The 17,468-nt window shown below is 33.5% G+C and overlaps 2 protein-coding genes across 2 annotated transcripts; both read left to right on the top strand.

The window, feature by feature from the left end:
- The first annotated feature begins 1,253 nt into the window (after nucleotides 1-1,253).
- On the top strand, nucleotides 1,254-3,824 carry LOC146909473 (uncharacterized). Its single transcript, XM_085724509.1, has one exon. It carries the CDS (start codon nucleotides 2,017-2,019, stop codon nucleotides 3,025-3,027), a length of 1,011 nt encoding a protein of 336 aa, XP_085580635.1. The 5' UTR covers nucleotides 1,254-2,016; the 3' UTR covers nucleotides 3,028-3,824.
- Nucleotides 3,825-6,366: 2,542 nt separating this feature from the next.
- LOC146909472 (uncharacterized) lies at nucleotides 6,367-7,533 on the top strand. The gene has a single exon (XM_085725398.1). The coding sequence runs from the start codon at nucleotides 6,480-6,482 to the stop codon at nucleotides 7,488-7,490; it is 1,011 nt and encodes a 336-aa protein (XP_085581524.1). The 5' UTR covers nucleotides 6,367-6,479; the 3' UTR covers nucleotides 7,491-7,533.
- Nucleotides 7,534-17,468: the final 9,935 nt, after the last annotated feature.

The raw sequence follows: 17,468 nt of genomic DNA, 5'->3' as shown, positions 1-17,468 counted from the left end.
GCATAAATATTAGGATCGGCTATGGCATTGTTTGATAGGGAAAATCATTAGTTTCAAACTGATCTTAAGGTTCTCACAAAGAATCCCTTGTGGCTGCTAGTAACTTATAACGGGAGCACATGTAGCTTAAATTAAATCCAGTTTGTTTAGTTATTTTACAGGAGTGGATATAAACATAATGAAGTTAGAACTTAGAAGAGTATTGGCTTTATCTTGAAATCTATATTAGTGTAAGATTGATCCTGTTACATATAGTTCTAAGAGAATCATATTGATTCCAATCACCTTCTATATTATAGATGTATGGCCTCGGTTATGTGGAAGGAAATAATTATTTTGTGAAATTATGCAATGGGCTAGGAGTTGTCAGTATAGTTTCGTTCCCCTATTTTTCTTGGGTAGATTGTATCAGTGATTTATATAAGTGGCTAAGAGGTCGACATCGGGATAGTAAATTATGGACGAGTTACAAAAGTTAAATCTAAACAGTGAGATCTAATTAATGAGTTGAATTAATTGATGATGAATATTGATGTATTATTTTAAGATGTGTAAATGAAATATATTATTTGACTATGTGATATTTAAGAAGTATAGTTGATGTATTATTTGACTAAGTGTAATTTGTGAATTATTTGATGATGTGAAATTGATGTGTTAATTGATGATGTATAACTGAACTGCTATTTAATGATGTGTATTTGATAATGATGTTATTTAAAGATGTGTTATATAATGAAGTGCTATTTGGAAGATGTGTGATTTAAATATGTGTTATTTATGATGCTTATGTTGATGCGATATTTAAGATGTTGATGTTAATGCATTCCAGCACTGTTATATATTGTAAATCTGTTGTTGTTCATTGTTGCTGACCTTTAAAGTCTTGAAGTTGCATGAGTCGGTCTAAGTTGCAAGAATTTAAGAAGTTGTCCATGATTATGGAATTGTATAAGATGTTCACGTTGTTGTCTAAGTTGTAGGAAGATTGAGTCCATTGCATACTCATTAAAGTTGGGGGCTTTAGGCCCGGCAGCCTTTGTGCTCATTAAAGTTGGGGGCTTTAGGCCCGGCAGCCTTTGTGCTCATTAAAGTTGGGGGCTTTAGGCCCGGCAGCCTTTGTGCTCACACGTTGAAGAGCCTATTATGCTCATTTTGTTGTTGATTGGTACCACATGCATTTTCATATCAAGAAGTTTCATAATGTTTAAGTTGTCAAGTTGTTGTTGAGTTGATAGAGTTGCATGGTCTAAGATGAGTTGTGTTGTCAAGTTGTTGTTGGGTTGATAGAGTTGCATGGTCAAAGATGAGTTGTGTCGTCAAGTTGATTATGATTTGTGATGAAAATTAGTAATGATATTTGATGATTGTATTTGTTATGAAATGAAAAATATGCTAATTGTTAATTGTTGATATGATATTAATGTTTAAGTTGTTAAATGCATTTTATTGGATTATATGCTTAATGTATTGATTATGAAATCTCACCCCTTCTGCGTATATGTTGCCTCGACCGTGGGTAATGTGCAAGTAATAAAGATTAGAGGCGTTCGTGAGTGGACTCCTCACTTGGTGTCTAGGTGCTCTGATACGTAACGGGATGGGGGCTTGCTTTTACTTCTATTCCTTACGTGTCTCTTTTATGAACTAATTTATGAGATTTTTCCAATAAGGCCTGCGTGCCAAGACTTTAAATGTTGAACTATTTTCCGCTGCAATAAAGATTTTTCATGATGTTGAATTCGAAGGATAATTATTATTATCTGTTTTAAGATGTTAAAGTAGTGTGTAGCATTCCGTTATGAATTAAATACTCTGATTTATGATGAAATTTTTATGTTGGGAAAACGGGGTGTTACAATTGGTATCAGAGCAGGTCGGTCCGTCCGGCCAAGTAGCGAGTCGAGTTGTGTCTTTAGCAGTTGGGATACCATTATTATGTTATTCTAATTGTTGTGTGTTGTGCAGAGAAGAGACCTGGAGGCTGCGAATCTTATCTGCTATAAGAGGACTAGAATGGCTGGAAGAAATGATGCTGCGATTGCTGCTGCTTTGGAAGCTGTAGCCCAAGCTGTGGGACAACATCCAAATGCTGGTGCTGGTGCGAATGCGGATGTGAGAATGTTGGAGACCTTTTTGAGAAATCATCCTCCTACTTTCAAAGGAAGGTACGACCCTGATGGAGCACAGACGTGGCTCAAGGAGGTTGAAAGAATTTTTAGAGTTATGCAATGTACTGAAGATCAAAAGGTGCGTTTTGGAACGCATATGCTGGCTGAGGAAGCTGATGACTGGTGGGTGAGCCTCCAACCTACCCTAGAGCAGGATGATGCAGTTATTACTTGGGCTGTGTTTAAGAGAGAATTCCTAAACAGATATTTTCCTGAGGATGTTCGCGGGAGAAAAGAGATCGAGTTCCTTGAGCTGAAGCAAGGAAACATGTCGGTGACAGAGTATGCAGCAAAGTTTGTGGAGCTGGCTCAGTTCTATCCACACTACACGGGGGACAATGCTGAGTTCTCTAAGTGTATCAAGTTTGAGAATGGTTTGCGTGCTGATATTAAGCGAGCCATTGGTTACCAACAGATCCGTGACTTTTCTGCTTTGGTGAGCAGATGCAGAATCTATGAAGATGACAGCAAAGCTCATTATAAGATTATGAGTGAGAAGAGGGGTAAGGGCCAGCAAAGTCGCCCAAAGCCTTACAGTGCTCCTGCTGACAAAGGGAAAGGAAGAGCTAATGATGAGAGAAGGTCAAATAAGAAAGATGATGGTGCTGAGATTGTTTGTTATACTTGTGGCGAGAAAGGCCATAAGAGTAATGCTTGCACTAAGGATATTAAACGGTGCTTTCGTTGTGGCAGTAAAGGACATACACTTGCAGAGTGTAAGCATGGGGACATTGTGTGTTTTAACTGCAAGGAAGAGGGTCATATTGGGTCTCAATGCAAGAATCCGAAGAAGGATCAGACCAGAGGAAAGGTGTTTGCTTTATCTGGTACTCAGACGGAGAGTGAGGATCGTTGATCTGAGGTAAATTTTCGAGGACGAAAATTCTTTAAGTTGGGGAGAGTTGTAACGCCCGTCGTAATTATTTAATTATTTTGATGAGTTTTAACATATATTTATATGATTTATATGTGTGATTTATATGATTTATGAATTTAAGTAGTTTACATGATTTATAGGTAAAATTGTGTGATTTTCAAGATTGATGTGAAGTATGTGATTTTGTGAAGTTATAATGTTGGTGTGACTTATTTTATTATTAAATAAAATAAGATATGAAAAGTAAAATAAAAATATTAAAAGTGGGGCTGTTTGGTGAGAAGAGTAAGTTAGAGGTGAGTAGAGTAATACGAAAAGATAAATAGGGCAGACATAACTTAGAAACATAGTACGCACGTTTTTGGAGAGAAAGGGAGAAAAGTTAGAAGAGAGGAGAACAAGAGGAGAGCTGCGATTTTCTGCAATAACCAGGTAAGGGTGAGACTAACTCTCAATATTATTAAGGGTATGATTCTGAAAAATGAATTTAGCATGATTAGGTTGAGTTTTGGTGAGAATTGAGAATTAGGGTTTGAGTGAGAATTGATGATTAGGTGATGAAAAACTATTGAATTGATGTAAGGGGGATAATTTTGTTCATCATAAGGGTGTTTCTTGGGGTATCAATCTTGTTGTTTGAAAACTGTACTCCCAAAACGTAATAAAAATTTATTAAACTACCAGTGCTTCTAAGAGTTGTGAGGCGTGAAACACAATTGGATTCTCATCCCTCTAAACGGTGAATTTGAGGTGCTATTGAGAACCAATTTCTATTAAGTTCCCTTGTAATTTAATTTGTATGAATAGGAGTGTTAGATAGATGGTAGAAGATTGATGAACCGAAATAAAGAAAAGCCAAATACACTTAATTGACATTCACGGATGATTTAAGGAAGAAAGCAAACAAAAATTTGTGAGTGAATATACATATAAATAATTCAATCATGTATAGTTATCTCGATTGTCTTCTTTTTATATAAGTGCTTGTTGAAATATTTATAGTTATTTTAATATGTATAATTATATCGAAGTCATAGTGAGAATAGGTATATGCATATATTCGATTAAATATAATTGTTTGCTTTGATCGATCGTACGGATTATTTCTTGTGAATATGGTTCAATTATCTTGTTATTTTGTGTATGTACATCGATGAGTCCATATGGTTTGTATCTACCAGTAACCAAAAACCATGTATTGATGCAATTAGTTATAAGTACTTTACAAATAAGACTTGAAAAGTAATATTCTTGAAATCATTATTAATTAACTATTTCAGATTTTGTTTGTATATAGAAAACAAATTGGAACCTTAATATTTGTGAGTAAACGAAACTTTGGATATTCAAGATACTCAAAGTGTAGATACAAGTTTTATTAAAACCAGGTCTGCTTGTTTGATTGGTAATTAAGAGCATAAATATTAGGATCGGCTATGGCATTGTTTGATAGGGAAAATCATTAGTTTCAAACTGATCTTAAGGTTCTCACAAAGAATCCCTTGTGGCTGCTAGTAACTTATAACGGGAGCACATGTAGCTTAAATTAAATCCAGTTTGTTTAGTTATTTTACAGGAGTGGATATAAACATAATGAAGTTAGAACTTAGAAGAGTATTGGCTTTATCTTGAAATCTATATTAGTGTAAGATTGATCCTGTTACATATAGTTCTAAGAGAATCATATTGATTCCAATCACCTTCTATATTATAGATGTATGGCCTCGGTTATGTGGAAGGAAATAATTATTTTGTGAAATTATGCAATGGGCTAGGAGTTGTCAGTATAGTTTCGTTCCCCTATTTTTCTTGGGTAGATTGTATCAGTGATTTATATAAGTGGCTAAGAGGTCGACATCGGGATAGTAAATTATGGACGAGTTACAAAAGTTAAATCTAAACAGTGAGATCTAATTAATGAGTTGAATTAATTGATGATGAATATTGATGTATTATTTTAAGATGTGTAAATGAAATATATTATTTGACTATGTGATATTTAAGAAGTATAGTTGATGTATTATTTGACTAAGTGTAATTTGTGAATTATTTGATGATGTGAAATTGATGTGTTAATTGATGATGTATAACTGAACTGCTATTTAATGATGTGTATTTGATAATGATGCTATTTAAAGATGTGTTATATAATGAAGTGCTATTTGGAAGATGTGTGATTTAAATATGTGTTATTTATGATGCTTATGTTGATGCGATATTTAAGATGTTGATGTTAATGCATTCCAGCACTGTTATATATTGTAAATCTGTTGTTGTTCATTGTTGCTGACCTTTAAAGTCTTGAAGTTGCATGAGTCGGTCTAAGTTGCAAGAATTTAAGAAGTTGTCCATGATTATGGAATTGTATAAGATGTTCACGTTGTTGTCTAAGTTGTAGGAAGATTGAGTCCATTGCATACTCATTAAAGTTGGGGGCTTTAGGCCCGGCAGCCTTTGTGCTCATTAAAGTTGGGGGCTTTAGGCCCGGCAGCCTTTGTGCTCATTAAAGTTGGGGGCTTTAGGCCCGGCAGCCTTTGTGCTCACACGTTGAAGAGCCTATTATGCTCATTTTGTTGTTGATTGGTACCACATGCATTTTCATATCAAGAAGTTTCATAATGTTTAAGTTGTCAAGTTGTTGTTGAGTTGATAGAGTTGCATGGTCTAAGATGAGTTGTGTTGTCAAGTTGTTGTTGGGTTGATAGAGTTGCATGGTCAAAGATGAGTTGTGTCGTCAAGTTGATTATGATTTGTGATGAAAATTAGTAATGATATTTGATGATTGTATTTGTTATGAAATGAAAAATATGCTAATTGTTAATTGTTGATATGATATTAATGTTTAAGTTGTTAAATGCATTTTATTGGATTATATGCTTAATGTATTGATTATGAAATCTCACCCCTTCTGCGTATATGTTGCCTCGACCGTGGGTAATGTGCAAGTAATAAAGATTAGAGGCGTTCGTGAGTGGACTCCTCACTTGGTGTCTAGGTGCTCTGATACGTAACGGGATGGGGGCTTGCTTTTACTTCTATTCCTTACGTGTCTCTTTTATGAACTAATTTATGAGATTTTTCCAATAAGGCCTGCGTGCCAAGACTTTAAATGTTGAACTATTTTCCGCTGCAATAAAGATTTTTCATGATGTTGAATTCGAAGGATAATTATTATTATCTGTTTTAAGATGTTAAAGTAGTGTGTAGCATTCCGTTATGAATTAAATACTCTGATTTATGATGAAATTTTTATGTTGGGAAAACTGGGTGTTACAATTGGTATCAGAGCAGGTCGGTCCGTCCGGCCAAGTAGCGAGTCGAGTTGTGTCTTTAGCAGTTGGGATACCATTATTATGTTATTCTAATTGTTGTGTGTTGTGCAGAGAAGAGACCTGGAGGCTGCGAATCTTATCTGCTATAAGAGGACTAGAATGGCTGGAAGAAATGATGCTGCGATTGCTGCTGCTTTGGAAGCTGTAGCCCAAGCTGTGGGACAACATCCAAATGCTGGTGCTGGTGCGAATGCGGATGTGAGAATGTTGGAGACCTTTTTGAGAAATCATCCTCCTACTTTCAAAGGAAGGTACGACCCTGATGGAGCACAGACGTGGCTCAAGGAGGTTGAAAGAATTTTTAGAGTTATGCAATGTACTGAAGATCAAAAGGTGCGTTTTGGAACGCATATGCTGGCTGAGGAAGCTGATGACTGGTGGGTGAGCCTCCAACCTACCCTAGAGCAGGATGATGCAGTTATTACTTGGGCTGTGTTTAAGAGAGAATTCCTAAACAGATATTTTCCTGAGGATGTTCGCGGGAGAAAAGAGATCGAGTTCCTTGAGCTGAAGCAAGGAAACATGTCGGTGACAGAGTATGCAGCAAAGTTTGTGGAGCTGGCTCAGTTCTATCCACACTACACGGGGGACAATGCTGAGTTCTCTAAGTGTATCAAGTTTGAGAATGGTTTGCGTGCTGATATTAAGCGAGCCATTGGTTACCAACAGATCCGTGACTTTTCTGCTTTGGTGAGCAGATGCAGAATCTATGAAGATGACAGCAAAGCTCATTATAAGATTATGAGTGAGAAGAGGGGTAAGGGCCAGCAAAGTCGCCCAAAGCCTTACAGTGCTCCTGCTGACAAAGGGAAAGGAAGAGCTAATGATGAGAGAAGGTCAAATAAGAAAGATGATGGTGCTGAGATTGTTTGTTATACTTGTGGCGAGAAAGGCCATAAGAGTAATGCTTGCACTAAGGATATTAAACGGTGCTTTCGTTGTGGCAGTAAAGGACATACACTTGCAGAGTGTAAGCATGGGGACATTGTGTGTTTTAACTGCAAGGAAGAGGGTCATATTGGGTCTCAATGCAAGAATCCGAAGAAGGATCAGACCAGAGGAAAGGTGTTTGCTTTATCTGGTACTCAGACGGAGAGTGAGGATCGTTGATCTGAGGTAAATTTTCGAGGACGAAAATTCTTTAAGTTGGGGAGAGTTGTAACGCCCGTCGTAATTATTTAATTATTTTGATGAGTTTTAACATATATTTATATGATTTATATGTGTGATTTATATGATTTATGAATTTAAGTAGTTTACATGATTTATAGGTAAAATTGTGTGATTTTCAAGATTGATGTGAAGTATGTGATTTTGTGAAGTTATAATGTTGGTGTGACTTATTTTATTATTAAATAAAATAAGATATGAAAAGTAAAATAAAAATATTAAAAGTGGGGCTGTTTGGTGAGAAGAGTAAGTTAGAGGTGAGTAGAGTAATACGAAAAGATAAATAGGGCAGACATAACTTAGAAACATAGTACGCACGTTTTTGGAGAGAAAGGGAGAAAAGTCAGAAGAGAGGAGAACAAGAGGAGAGCTGCGATTTTCTGCAATAACCAGGTAAGGGTGAGACTAACTCTCAATATTATTAAGGTTATGATTCTGAAAAATGAATTTAGCATGATTAGGTTGAGTTTTGGTGAGAATTGAGAATTAGGGTTTGAGTGAGAATTGATGATTAGGTGATGAAAAACTATTGAATTGATGTAAGGGGGATAATTTTGTTCATCATAAGGGTGTTTCTTGGGGTATCAATCTTGTTGTTTGAAAACTGTACTCCCAAAACGTAATAAAAATTTATTAAACTACCAGTGCTTCTAAGAGTTGTGAGGCGTGAAACACAATTGGATTCTCATCCCTCTAAACGGTGAATTTGAGGTGCTATTGAGAACCAATTTCTATTAAGTTCCCTTGTAATTTAATTTGTATGAATAGGAGTGTTAGATAGATGGTAGAAGATTGATGAACCGAAATAAAGAAAAGCCAAATACACTTAATTGACATTCACGGATGATTTAAGGAAGAAAGCAAACAAAAATTTGTGAGTGAATATACATATAAATAATTCAATCATGTATAGTTATCTCGATTGTCTTCTTTTTATATAAGTGCTTGTTGAAATATTTATAGTTATTTTAATATGTATAATTATATCGAAGTCATAGTGAGAATAGGTATATGCATATATTCGATTAAATATAATTGTTTGCTTTGATCGATCGTACGGATTATTTCTTGTGAATATGGTTCAATTATCTTGTTATTTTGTGTATGTACATCGATGAGTCCATATGGTTTGTATCTACCAGTAACCAAAAACCATGTATTGATGCAATTAGTTATAAGTACTTTACAAATAAGACTTGAAAAGTAATATTCTTGAAATCATTATTAATTAACTATTTCAGATTTTGTTTGTATATAGAAAACAAATTGGAACCTTAATATTTGTGAGTAAACGAAACTTTGGATATTCAAGATACTCAAAGTGTAGATACAAGTTTTATTAAAACTAGGTCTGCTTGTTTGATTGGTAATTAAGAGCATAAATATTAGGATCGGCTATGGCATTGTTTGATAGGGAAAATCATTAGTTTCAAACTGATCTTAAGGTTCTCACAAAGAATCCCTTGTGGCTGCTAGTAACTTATAACGGGAGCACATGTAGCTTAAATTAAATCCAGTTTGTTTAGTTATTTTACAGGAGTGGATATAAACATAATGAAGTTAGAACTTAGAAGAGTATTGGCTTTATCTTGAAATCTATATTAGTGTAAGATTGATCCTGTTACATATAGTTCTAAGAGAATCATATTGATTCCAATCACCTTCTATATTATAGATGTATGGCCTCGGTTATGTGGAAGGAAATAATTATTTTGTGAAATTATGCAATGGGCTAGGAGTTGTCAGTATAGTTTCGTTCCCCTATTTTTCTTGGGTAGATTGTATCAGTGATTTATATAAGTGGCTAAGAGGTCGACATCGGGATAGTAAATTATGGACGAGTTACAAAAGTTAAATCTAAACAGTGAGATCTAATTAATGAGTTGAATTAATTGATGATGAATATTGATGTATTATTTTAAGATGTGTAAATGAAATATATTATTTGACTATGTGATATTTAAGAAGTATAGTTGATGTATTATTTGACTAAGTGTAATTTGTGAATTATTTGATGATGTGAAATTGATGTGTTAATTGATGATGTATAACTGAACTGCTATTTAATGATGTGTATTTGATAATGATGCTATTTAAAGATGTGTTATATAATGAAGTGCTATTTGGAAGATGTGTGATTTAAATATGTGTTATTTATGATGCTTATGTTGATGCGATATTTAAGATGTTGATGTTAATGCATTCCAGCACTGTTATATATTGTAAATCTGTTGTTGTTCATTGTTGCTGACCTTTAAAGTCTTGAAGTTGCATGAGTCGGTCTAAGTTGCAAGAATTTAAGAAGTTGTCCATGATTATGGAATTGTATAAGATGTTCACGTTGTTGTCTAAGTTGTAGGAAGATTGAGTCCATTGCATACTCATTAAAGTTGGGGGCTTTAGGCCCGGCAGCCTTTGTGCTCATTAAAGTTGGGGGCTTTAGGCCCGGCAGCCTTTGTGCTCATTAAAGTTGGGGGCTTTAGGCCCGGCAGCCTTTGTGCTCACACGTTGAAGAGCCTATTATGCTCATTTTGTTGTTGATTGGTACCACATGCATTTTCATATCAAGAAGTTTCATAATGTTTAAGTTGTCAAGTTGTTGTTGAGTTGATAGAGTTGCATGGTCTAAGATGAGTTGTGTTGTCAAGTTGTTGTTGGGTTGATAGAGTTGCATGGTCAAAGATGAGTTGTGTCGTCAAGTTGATTATGATTTGTGATGAAAATTAGTAATGATATTTGATGATTGTATTTGTTATGAAATGAAAAATATGCTAATTGTTAATTGTTGATATGATATTAATGTTTAAGTTGTTAAATGCATTTTATTGGATTATATGCTTAATGTATTGATTATGAAATCTCACCCCTTCTGCGTATATGTTGCCTCGACCGTGGGTAATGTGCAAGTAATAAAGATTAGAGGCGTTCGTGAGTGGACTCCTCACTTGGTGTCTAGGTGCTCTGATACGTAACGGGATGGGGGCTTGCTTTTACTTCTATTCCTTACGTGTCTCTTTTATGAACTAATTTATGAGATTTTTCCAATAAGGCCTGCATGCCAAGACTTTAAATGTTGAACTATTTTCCGCTGCAATAAAGATTTTTCATGATGTTGAATTCGAAGGATAATTATTATTATCTGTTTTAAGATGTTAAAGTAGTGTGTAGCATTCCGTTATGAATTAAATACTCTGATTTATGATGAAATTTTTATGTTGGGAAAACGGGGTGTTACAAGCATAAAGCTGCCGGGCTTAAAGCCCCCAACGTAGTTCGAGCACAAAGGCTGCCGGGCCTAAAGCCCCCAACTTTAATGAGCACAAGGCTGCCGGGCCTAAAGCCCCCAACTTTAATGAGCACAAAGGCTGCCGGGCCTAAAGCCCCCAACTTTAATGAGCACAAGGCTGCCGGGCCTCAAGCCCCCAACTTTAATGAGTATGCAATGGACTCAATCTTCCTACAACTTGACAACTTAAACAACATCATGAACATCTATGACATCCTAACATCTTGACATCTTGACAAAATAACATCTTAACAACTTGATGACTTCATAACGACTCGACGACTTAACAACTCTTATCATCTTAACGTCTTAACATCTTAATATCTAAGCATCTTGACAACATATGGATCACATAAATAATTCATGTCATATCATAATATAACAATATCAAATGATAATAAACAACATCTTAAAACATCATATTCATCAATCATAAACAACTTCATATAACATCGTATTTAAACATCGACAATAATTCACTAAGTATCTTTGTAAAAACATAATAAATTATCCACAACATATTTTCATGTCAAACCAAAGCTACTGGGAATATATCACAAATATCAACAACTTTCATGTTTACAACAAAGATCAATTCAAAACAGAAACATATGAACAAAACGCAAAAACATGAAACAGAGAATGCTGTCACCGTACAATTTTGCTAAGACCTCCCTGTAGTATTTTCATCATAACTCACAGACCAAACATCATTTTCACGTCAAACCAAAGCCACAAGAAAGCTAACAAAATTATCTAAAACTTTCATGTTTACGCCTAAGACCAATTCTGTACTGATCAATACCAGTTTTTATTTTAAATTCGGAAAAGTTGTGCTGAAAGTCCATAAAAATTCATTGTGACCTACGTGCAGTAATTTGACCATAACTCAAGTTCTATAAATCCTATTGATGTGAGACCAACGGCATTAGAAAGCTAACATCCATAACTACAACTTTCGTGTTTACACCTAAGACCAATTCCCCACCGATCAATACAGGTTTTAATATCAAAATTCGGGCAGAATGCAGATTTTCTCCAAGTTTCACCTAATCTCATGGTTATAACCTCAAAACTACTTCCAATAATCATCCTATGGATTATCTAAGGTCTGTACATAATTTCTACATCAATTCAACAAGTTTTCATCATCTAATCATCAAATCTCTCTCAAAACCCTAATTCTCAAATTCTCACAAACTCTCCCCAACTTGTTAGATGTAATCTAATGATTTAACAACTTAATATTAATGCAAGATAGTCTCACCCTCACCTTAGATTAATTCCTGAATCAGCAGCAGCGTTCTTCTTTCCTAAGATATTCTCCTCTTCTCTTGACTTTTCTCTTCTCTTCTCTTCTTTCTTGTTCTTCTCTTTTCCAAAAAGCGGTTTAAGGTAAACTCTTTCCAACCTAAGCTTCTCTATTTATAATACTAAAATATTCTTCCCAAATCTATTTAGGCCAAACAACTTATTCTTCTTTCTATTCCAACCCTCAAATCCACTCACACTAATAATCCTCATATTCTAATAAATAATATTTCTCTACTAAATATAGTCTTCCACTAAATATATAATAATACACCATATAACAATAATATCATATTTCATCAAAATATATATGTATATAATATTTTAACACCAAATAACAAATATACCTCTTCATTGAATAATAAATATATTTCTACACCAGATAACATATATATTTTCACACAAAATAACAAATATATTTCTACACTAAATAACATATATATTTCTACACAAAATAACAAATATATTTCTACACCAAATAATATATATATTTCTACACAAAATAACAAATATATTTCTACACCAAATAATATATATATTTCTACACAAAATAACAAATATATCTCTTCATCAAATAACAAATATATTTCTACACAAAATAACCCCACAACTTAATATTTATTTTATTTTCGAATCTTATTTTATTAAACAATAAAATAAGTCACAACGTCTCATAAATTTCTCTAAAATCATATAAATCACATAAATCTTATAAATCACACTAATCATATAAATATATTATAAAACTCATTTAAAATAATTAAATAAAAAGGAGGGCGTTACAATAAGCATTATCATATATCCTTTTAATCATAGTATCATACATCATCTTAATCATAGACATAAACATCATCATATAACATCAAGTACTAATCATAACCATAATCATCAAATCATAATCATCAACTCATAAACAAACATCATCATCAAAATAATCATGAACATCAACAACAATAATCATTTAGCATCTTATAATCATCATAACAGCTTCTTAATCAAACTCATAACCGACTTCATAATCATAGTCATAAACAACTTCATGATCGACTCGACTCTTGACTTGACAATGCGACTCAACTCGACTATGCAACTCTTATCATCTTAAATCATCATGAAAATGCAAATGCATGTGGTACCAATCTAGGGCATAAGCCCTCGTCGCTTGTGAGCATAAATATACTCCTAGGGCATAAGCCCTCGTCGCTATTGAGCAAAAGCTCCTAGGGCATGAGCCCTCGTCTCTGGTTGAGCATAAGCTCCATCGTCGTGGTTGAGCAAAAGCTCCAGGGCATGAGCCCTCATCTTTAAATGAGTATGCATGGACTCAACATCTTACGTCTTAGAAACTTCATGAACATCTATGACATCTTAACAACTTGACGACTTCATAACGACTCGACGACTTAACAACTTCATATCATCTTAACGTCTTAACATCTTAACATCTTAGCATCATGACAACATATGGATCACATAAATAATTCATGTCATATCATAATATAACAATATCAAATGATAATAAACAACATCTTAAAACATCATATTCATCAATCATAAACAACATCATATAACATCATATTTAAACATCAACAATAATTCACTATGTATCTTTGTAAAAACATAATAAATTATCCACAACATATTTTCATGTCAAACCAAAGCTACTGGAAAGGTATCACAAATATAAACAACTTTCATGTTTACAACAAAGATCAATTCAAAACAGAAACATATGAATAAAACGCAAAAACATGAAACAGATAATGCTGTCACTGTGCAATTTTGCTGAGACCTCCCTGTAGTATTTTCATCATAACTCAAAGACCAAACATCATTTTCACGTCAATCCAAAGCCACTAGAAAGATAACAAAATTATCTAAAACTTTCATGTTTTCGCCTAAGACCAATTATGTACCGATCAATACCAGTTTTCATTTTAAATTCGGAAAAGTTATGCTGAAAGTCCATAAAAATTCACTGTGACCTACGTGCAGTAATTTGACCATAACTCAAGTTCTATAAATCGTTTTGACATGAGACCAACGGCATTAGAAAGCTAACATCCATACCTAAAACTTTCGTGTTTACACCTAAGACCAATTCCGCACCGATCAATACAGGTTTTAATATCAAAATTCGGGCAGAATGCAGATTTTCTCCAAGTTTCACCTATCTCATGGTTCTAACCTCAAAACTACTTCCAATAATCATCCTATGGATTATCTAAGGTCTGTACACAATTTCTACATCAATTCAACAAGTTTTCATCATCTAATCATCAAAACTCTCTCAAAACCCTAATTCTCAAATTCTCACAAACTCTCCCCAACTTGTTAGATGTAATCTAATGATTTAACAACTTAATATTAATGCAAGATAGTCTCACCCTCACCTTAGATTAATTCCTGAATCAGCAACAGCGTTCTTCTTTCCTAAGGTATTCTCCTCTTCTCTTGACTTTTCTCTTCTCTTCTCTTCTTTCTTGTTCTCCTCTTTTCCAAAAAGCGGTTTAAGGTAAACTCTTTCCAACCTAAGCTTCTCTATTTATAATACTAAAATATTCTTCCCAAATCTATTTAGGCCCAACAACTTATTCTTCTTTCTATTCTAACCCCCAAATCCACTCACACTAATAATCCTCATATTCTAATAAATATTATTTCTCTACTAAATATATAATAATACACCAAATAACAAATATATATATCTATAACAATTAACAAATATATTATGCTAGTAAATACCAACTTATAACATAACAAAATATCACTCAACAAAATATATTAACTAAATTATAAAAAGACATCTAATCTCAACAAATCATATATCCCTCATATACATCATATAAATATATTCTAAAACTAATTAAAATAATTAAATAAAAAAGAGAGTGTTACAGTGGGCGCTAGAAGTCATCGTCTCCTTGCCCAGTCAACGCCTTTGTGGGTTTTAGTTGACAAACAAATCTACAAAACAAAAAATAATAAAAAATCAATGGACAACTCATTGAGACATTTCATCAAACACTTGAAGTGCAAAATATACACTTCGAATTCATCGTGTTATTTCAATTTCTAAACTACCACTTTAGGGGGGTGTATTGGATCATGATTCTAAAGGATTTTAAAAGACTTTTTTATCATGAAAAAATCTTGTGGTATTCAATCAAGACTCTTTTCAATTTAACAAAAGTCTTGTGTTATTCAATCAAGATTCTTTGTCATTTAAAAAAAGTCTTATGGTATTCAATCAAGACTCTTAACCACTTAAAAAAAGTCTAGTGGTATTCAAAATCATTCAAATTTCGAAGGATTGTTTAATAAATCACATTTTGATGGATTTTGTGGGATTTTCTAGTGAAATTTTAGGATGAAAAAGTCTTTCATGAAAACATGAGATTACTTAGGATTGTTTTTTCTTTTAAGATTTTACTATCTCTCCCTCTCTCCTCCCTTCTCTCTCTCTCTCTCTCTCTCTAGCTTTCCCGTAAAAAATAAAGTAAAATAAAATAAATAAAAGAGTCTTTATTGAGATTTTGTGAAAGAGAGCGTGTTATGATATTTTTTTTTGGCCTAAATAGGTATTTCATCCCTGCAAATATAGGTCATTTGAATTTTCGTCCATGAAGTTACTAATTCATCCATTTTGTCATTGCAAATATTAATCATTTGAAAAATGGTCTTAATTACATCTGATTAGTAACTTCAAGGAGGAAAATTCAAATGACCTATATTTGCAAGGATGAAAGACCTATTTAAGCCAACCACCTCGCTCAATCATCACTTGCCACATGGGCACCTTGTCACTAATGACAACCCACCTCAGCAAAAAAAAAAACCTAATTAGGACCAAAAATTAAATGGTTAAATTTTGCAGTGGCAGATTGGAAGAATTAATTCAGGGACGAAGATTCAAATGACCTATATTTGCAGGGACAAAAGACCTATTTAAGCCTATTTTTTTCAATTATTTCTTAAAATTCATAAAATCTGTTGAAATCTCTTGAAATCCATAAAATCATTTCAAATCCTTTAAAATCTTATGAATTAAATCCATTGAAATCCTTAATAGTCTTTTAAAATCATCAAAGTCATCAAAATCCTACAAAGTCTTTTAAAATCCTCAAGACTTTTTTAAACAAAAATTGTCCATTAAAATCCTAATCCAATACACCCTCCTTAAACTTAATCTTACTTTAACCAACATTCACCGTCAAACATGTAAGCATTTGAACATTAACTACCAACAAAGCTAACAATTTCAAAAACCTAAGAATTAACATTGACAAACAATTTTATTTTTTTTAAAAATCTAACATATAAAAAAAAACTCAATGCCAAATAATCATGAACACTTACTTTTTGAAATTGAAGTTGAACTTGGTTTGCTTGAAGTTGAAGAAATTTGTTTTGCTATGGAAGGAGAAATTGATTTGTTTATGAAAAGAATGAGCTAACTATTTTAAGAAGCAAGTGACAATTAATTATCATCGGGGACATTCAGGTATTTTAGGTGCTAAGAAACAATATTTGAAGTTGAAAAGCAAATTTCTTTTACAAGTTAAACCAAGACTTATAGGCAAATTGCACATGCTTTTACCTAAATGATATTTTGTTTAAAAGCCAATATAAGTCGGATCGTGAACGTCAAAACCTCGATAGTTAATATATTAGTTTTTTCAGAGGTAATTGTAATGTGTAACTATTAACTTCAATAGTCCTTAAATGTATCGAAATTTCAAAATAGTTTCTAATTGTGCACTTCATCAGTCAAAATAGTTCTTGACATTATAATACTTTGTTAATATTGTCATATTAGTTTCTATATAAAGAGTTATTGTGATTATTGTAACATCAAAGTCTATTTTAACTAACAAAGTGAATAATGAATGATTATTTTGAAATTTTGATAACTGAAAAACTACTCTGATTATTTTGGACTACTATCTCTTTTTTTTACTTTAGTTTTGGATGTGCTGACGGAACACATCCAAGAGTTAGCACCGAGATGTATGCTTTTTGCAGATGATGTAGTCTTGCTTAGTGAGTCGAGGGAGGAGTTAAACGGGAAGCTAGAGACTTGGATGCATGCCTTAGAAGCGTATGACTTCCGCCTGAGTAGAAGCAAGACGGAGTACATGGAATGTAACTTCAGCAAAAGGAGAAGTGGGTCTACCTTGAAGGTGAAAGTTGGAGATCATATCATACCCCAAGTTACACGGTTTAGATATCTAGGGTCCATAGTACAAAATGACGGAGAAATAGAAGCTGATGTACATCATCGTATTCAAGCCGAGTGGTTGAAATGGAGAAGAGCCTCA

The sequence above is a fragment of the Medicago sativa genome, chromosome 7, assembly GCF_051527215.1.
Source record: "Medicago sativa cultivar Bolivia chromosome 7, Bolivia_mono, whole genome shotgun sequence".
NCBI classification, from domain to species: domain Eukaryota; kingdom Viridiplantae; phylum Streptophyta; class Magnoliopsida; order Fabales; family Fabaceae; genus Medicago; species Medicago sativa.
The sequence above is the reverse complement of the archived record's forward strand: the minus strand, read 5'-3'. Positions and strand labels throughout refer to the sequence as shown.

Excerpts from the sequence above, each read along its gene's own strand:
- LOC146909473 (XM_085724509.1), top strand. The coding sequence starts at position 2,017 with ATGGCTGGAAGAAATGATGCTGCGATTGCTGCTGCTTTGGAAGCTGTA.
- LOC146909472 (XM_085725398.1), top strand. The coding sequence starts at position 6,480 with ATGGCTGGAAGAAATGATGCTGCGATTGCTGCTGCTTTGGAAGCTGTA.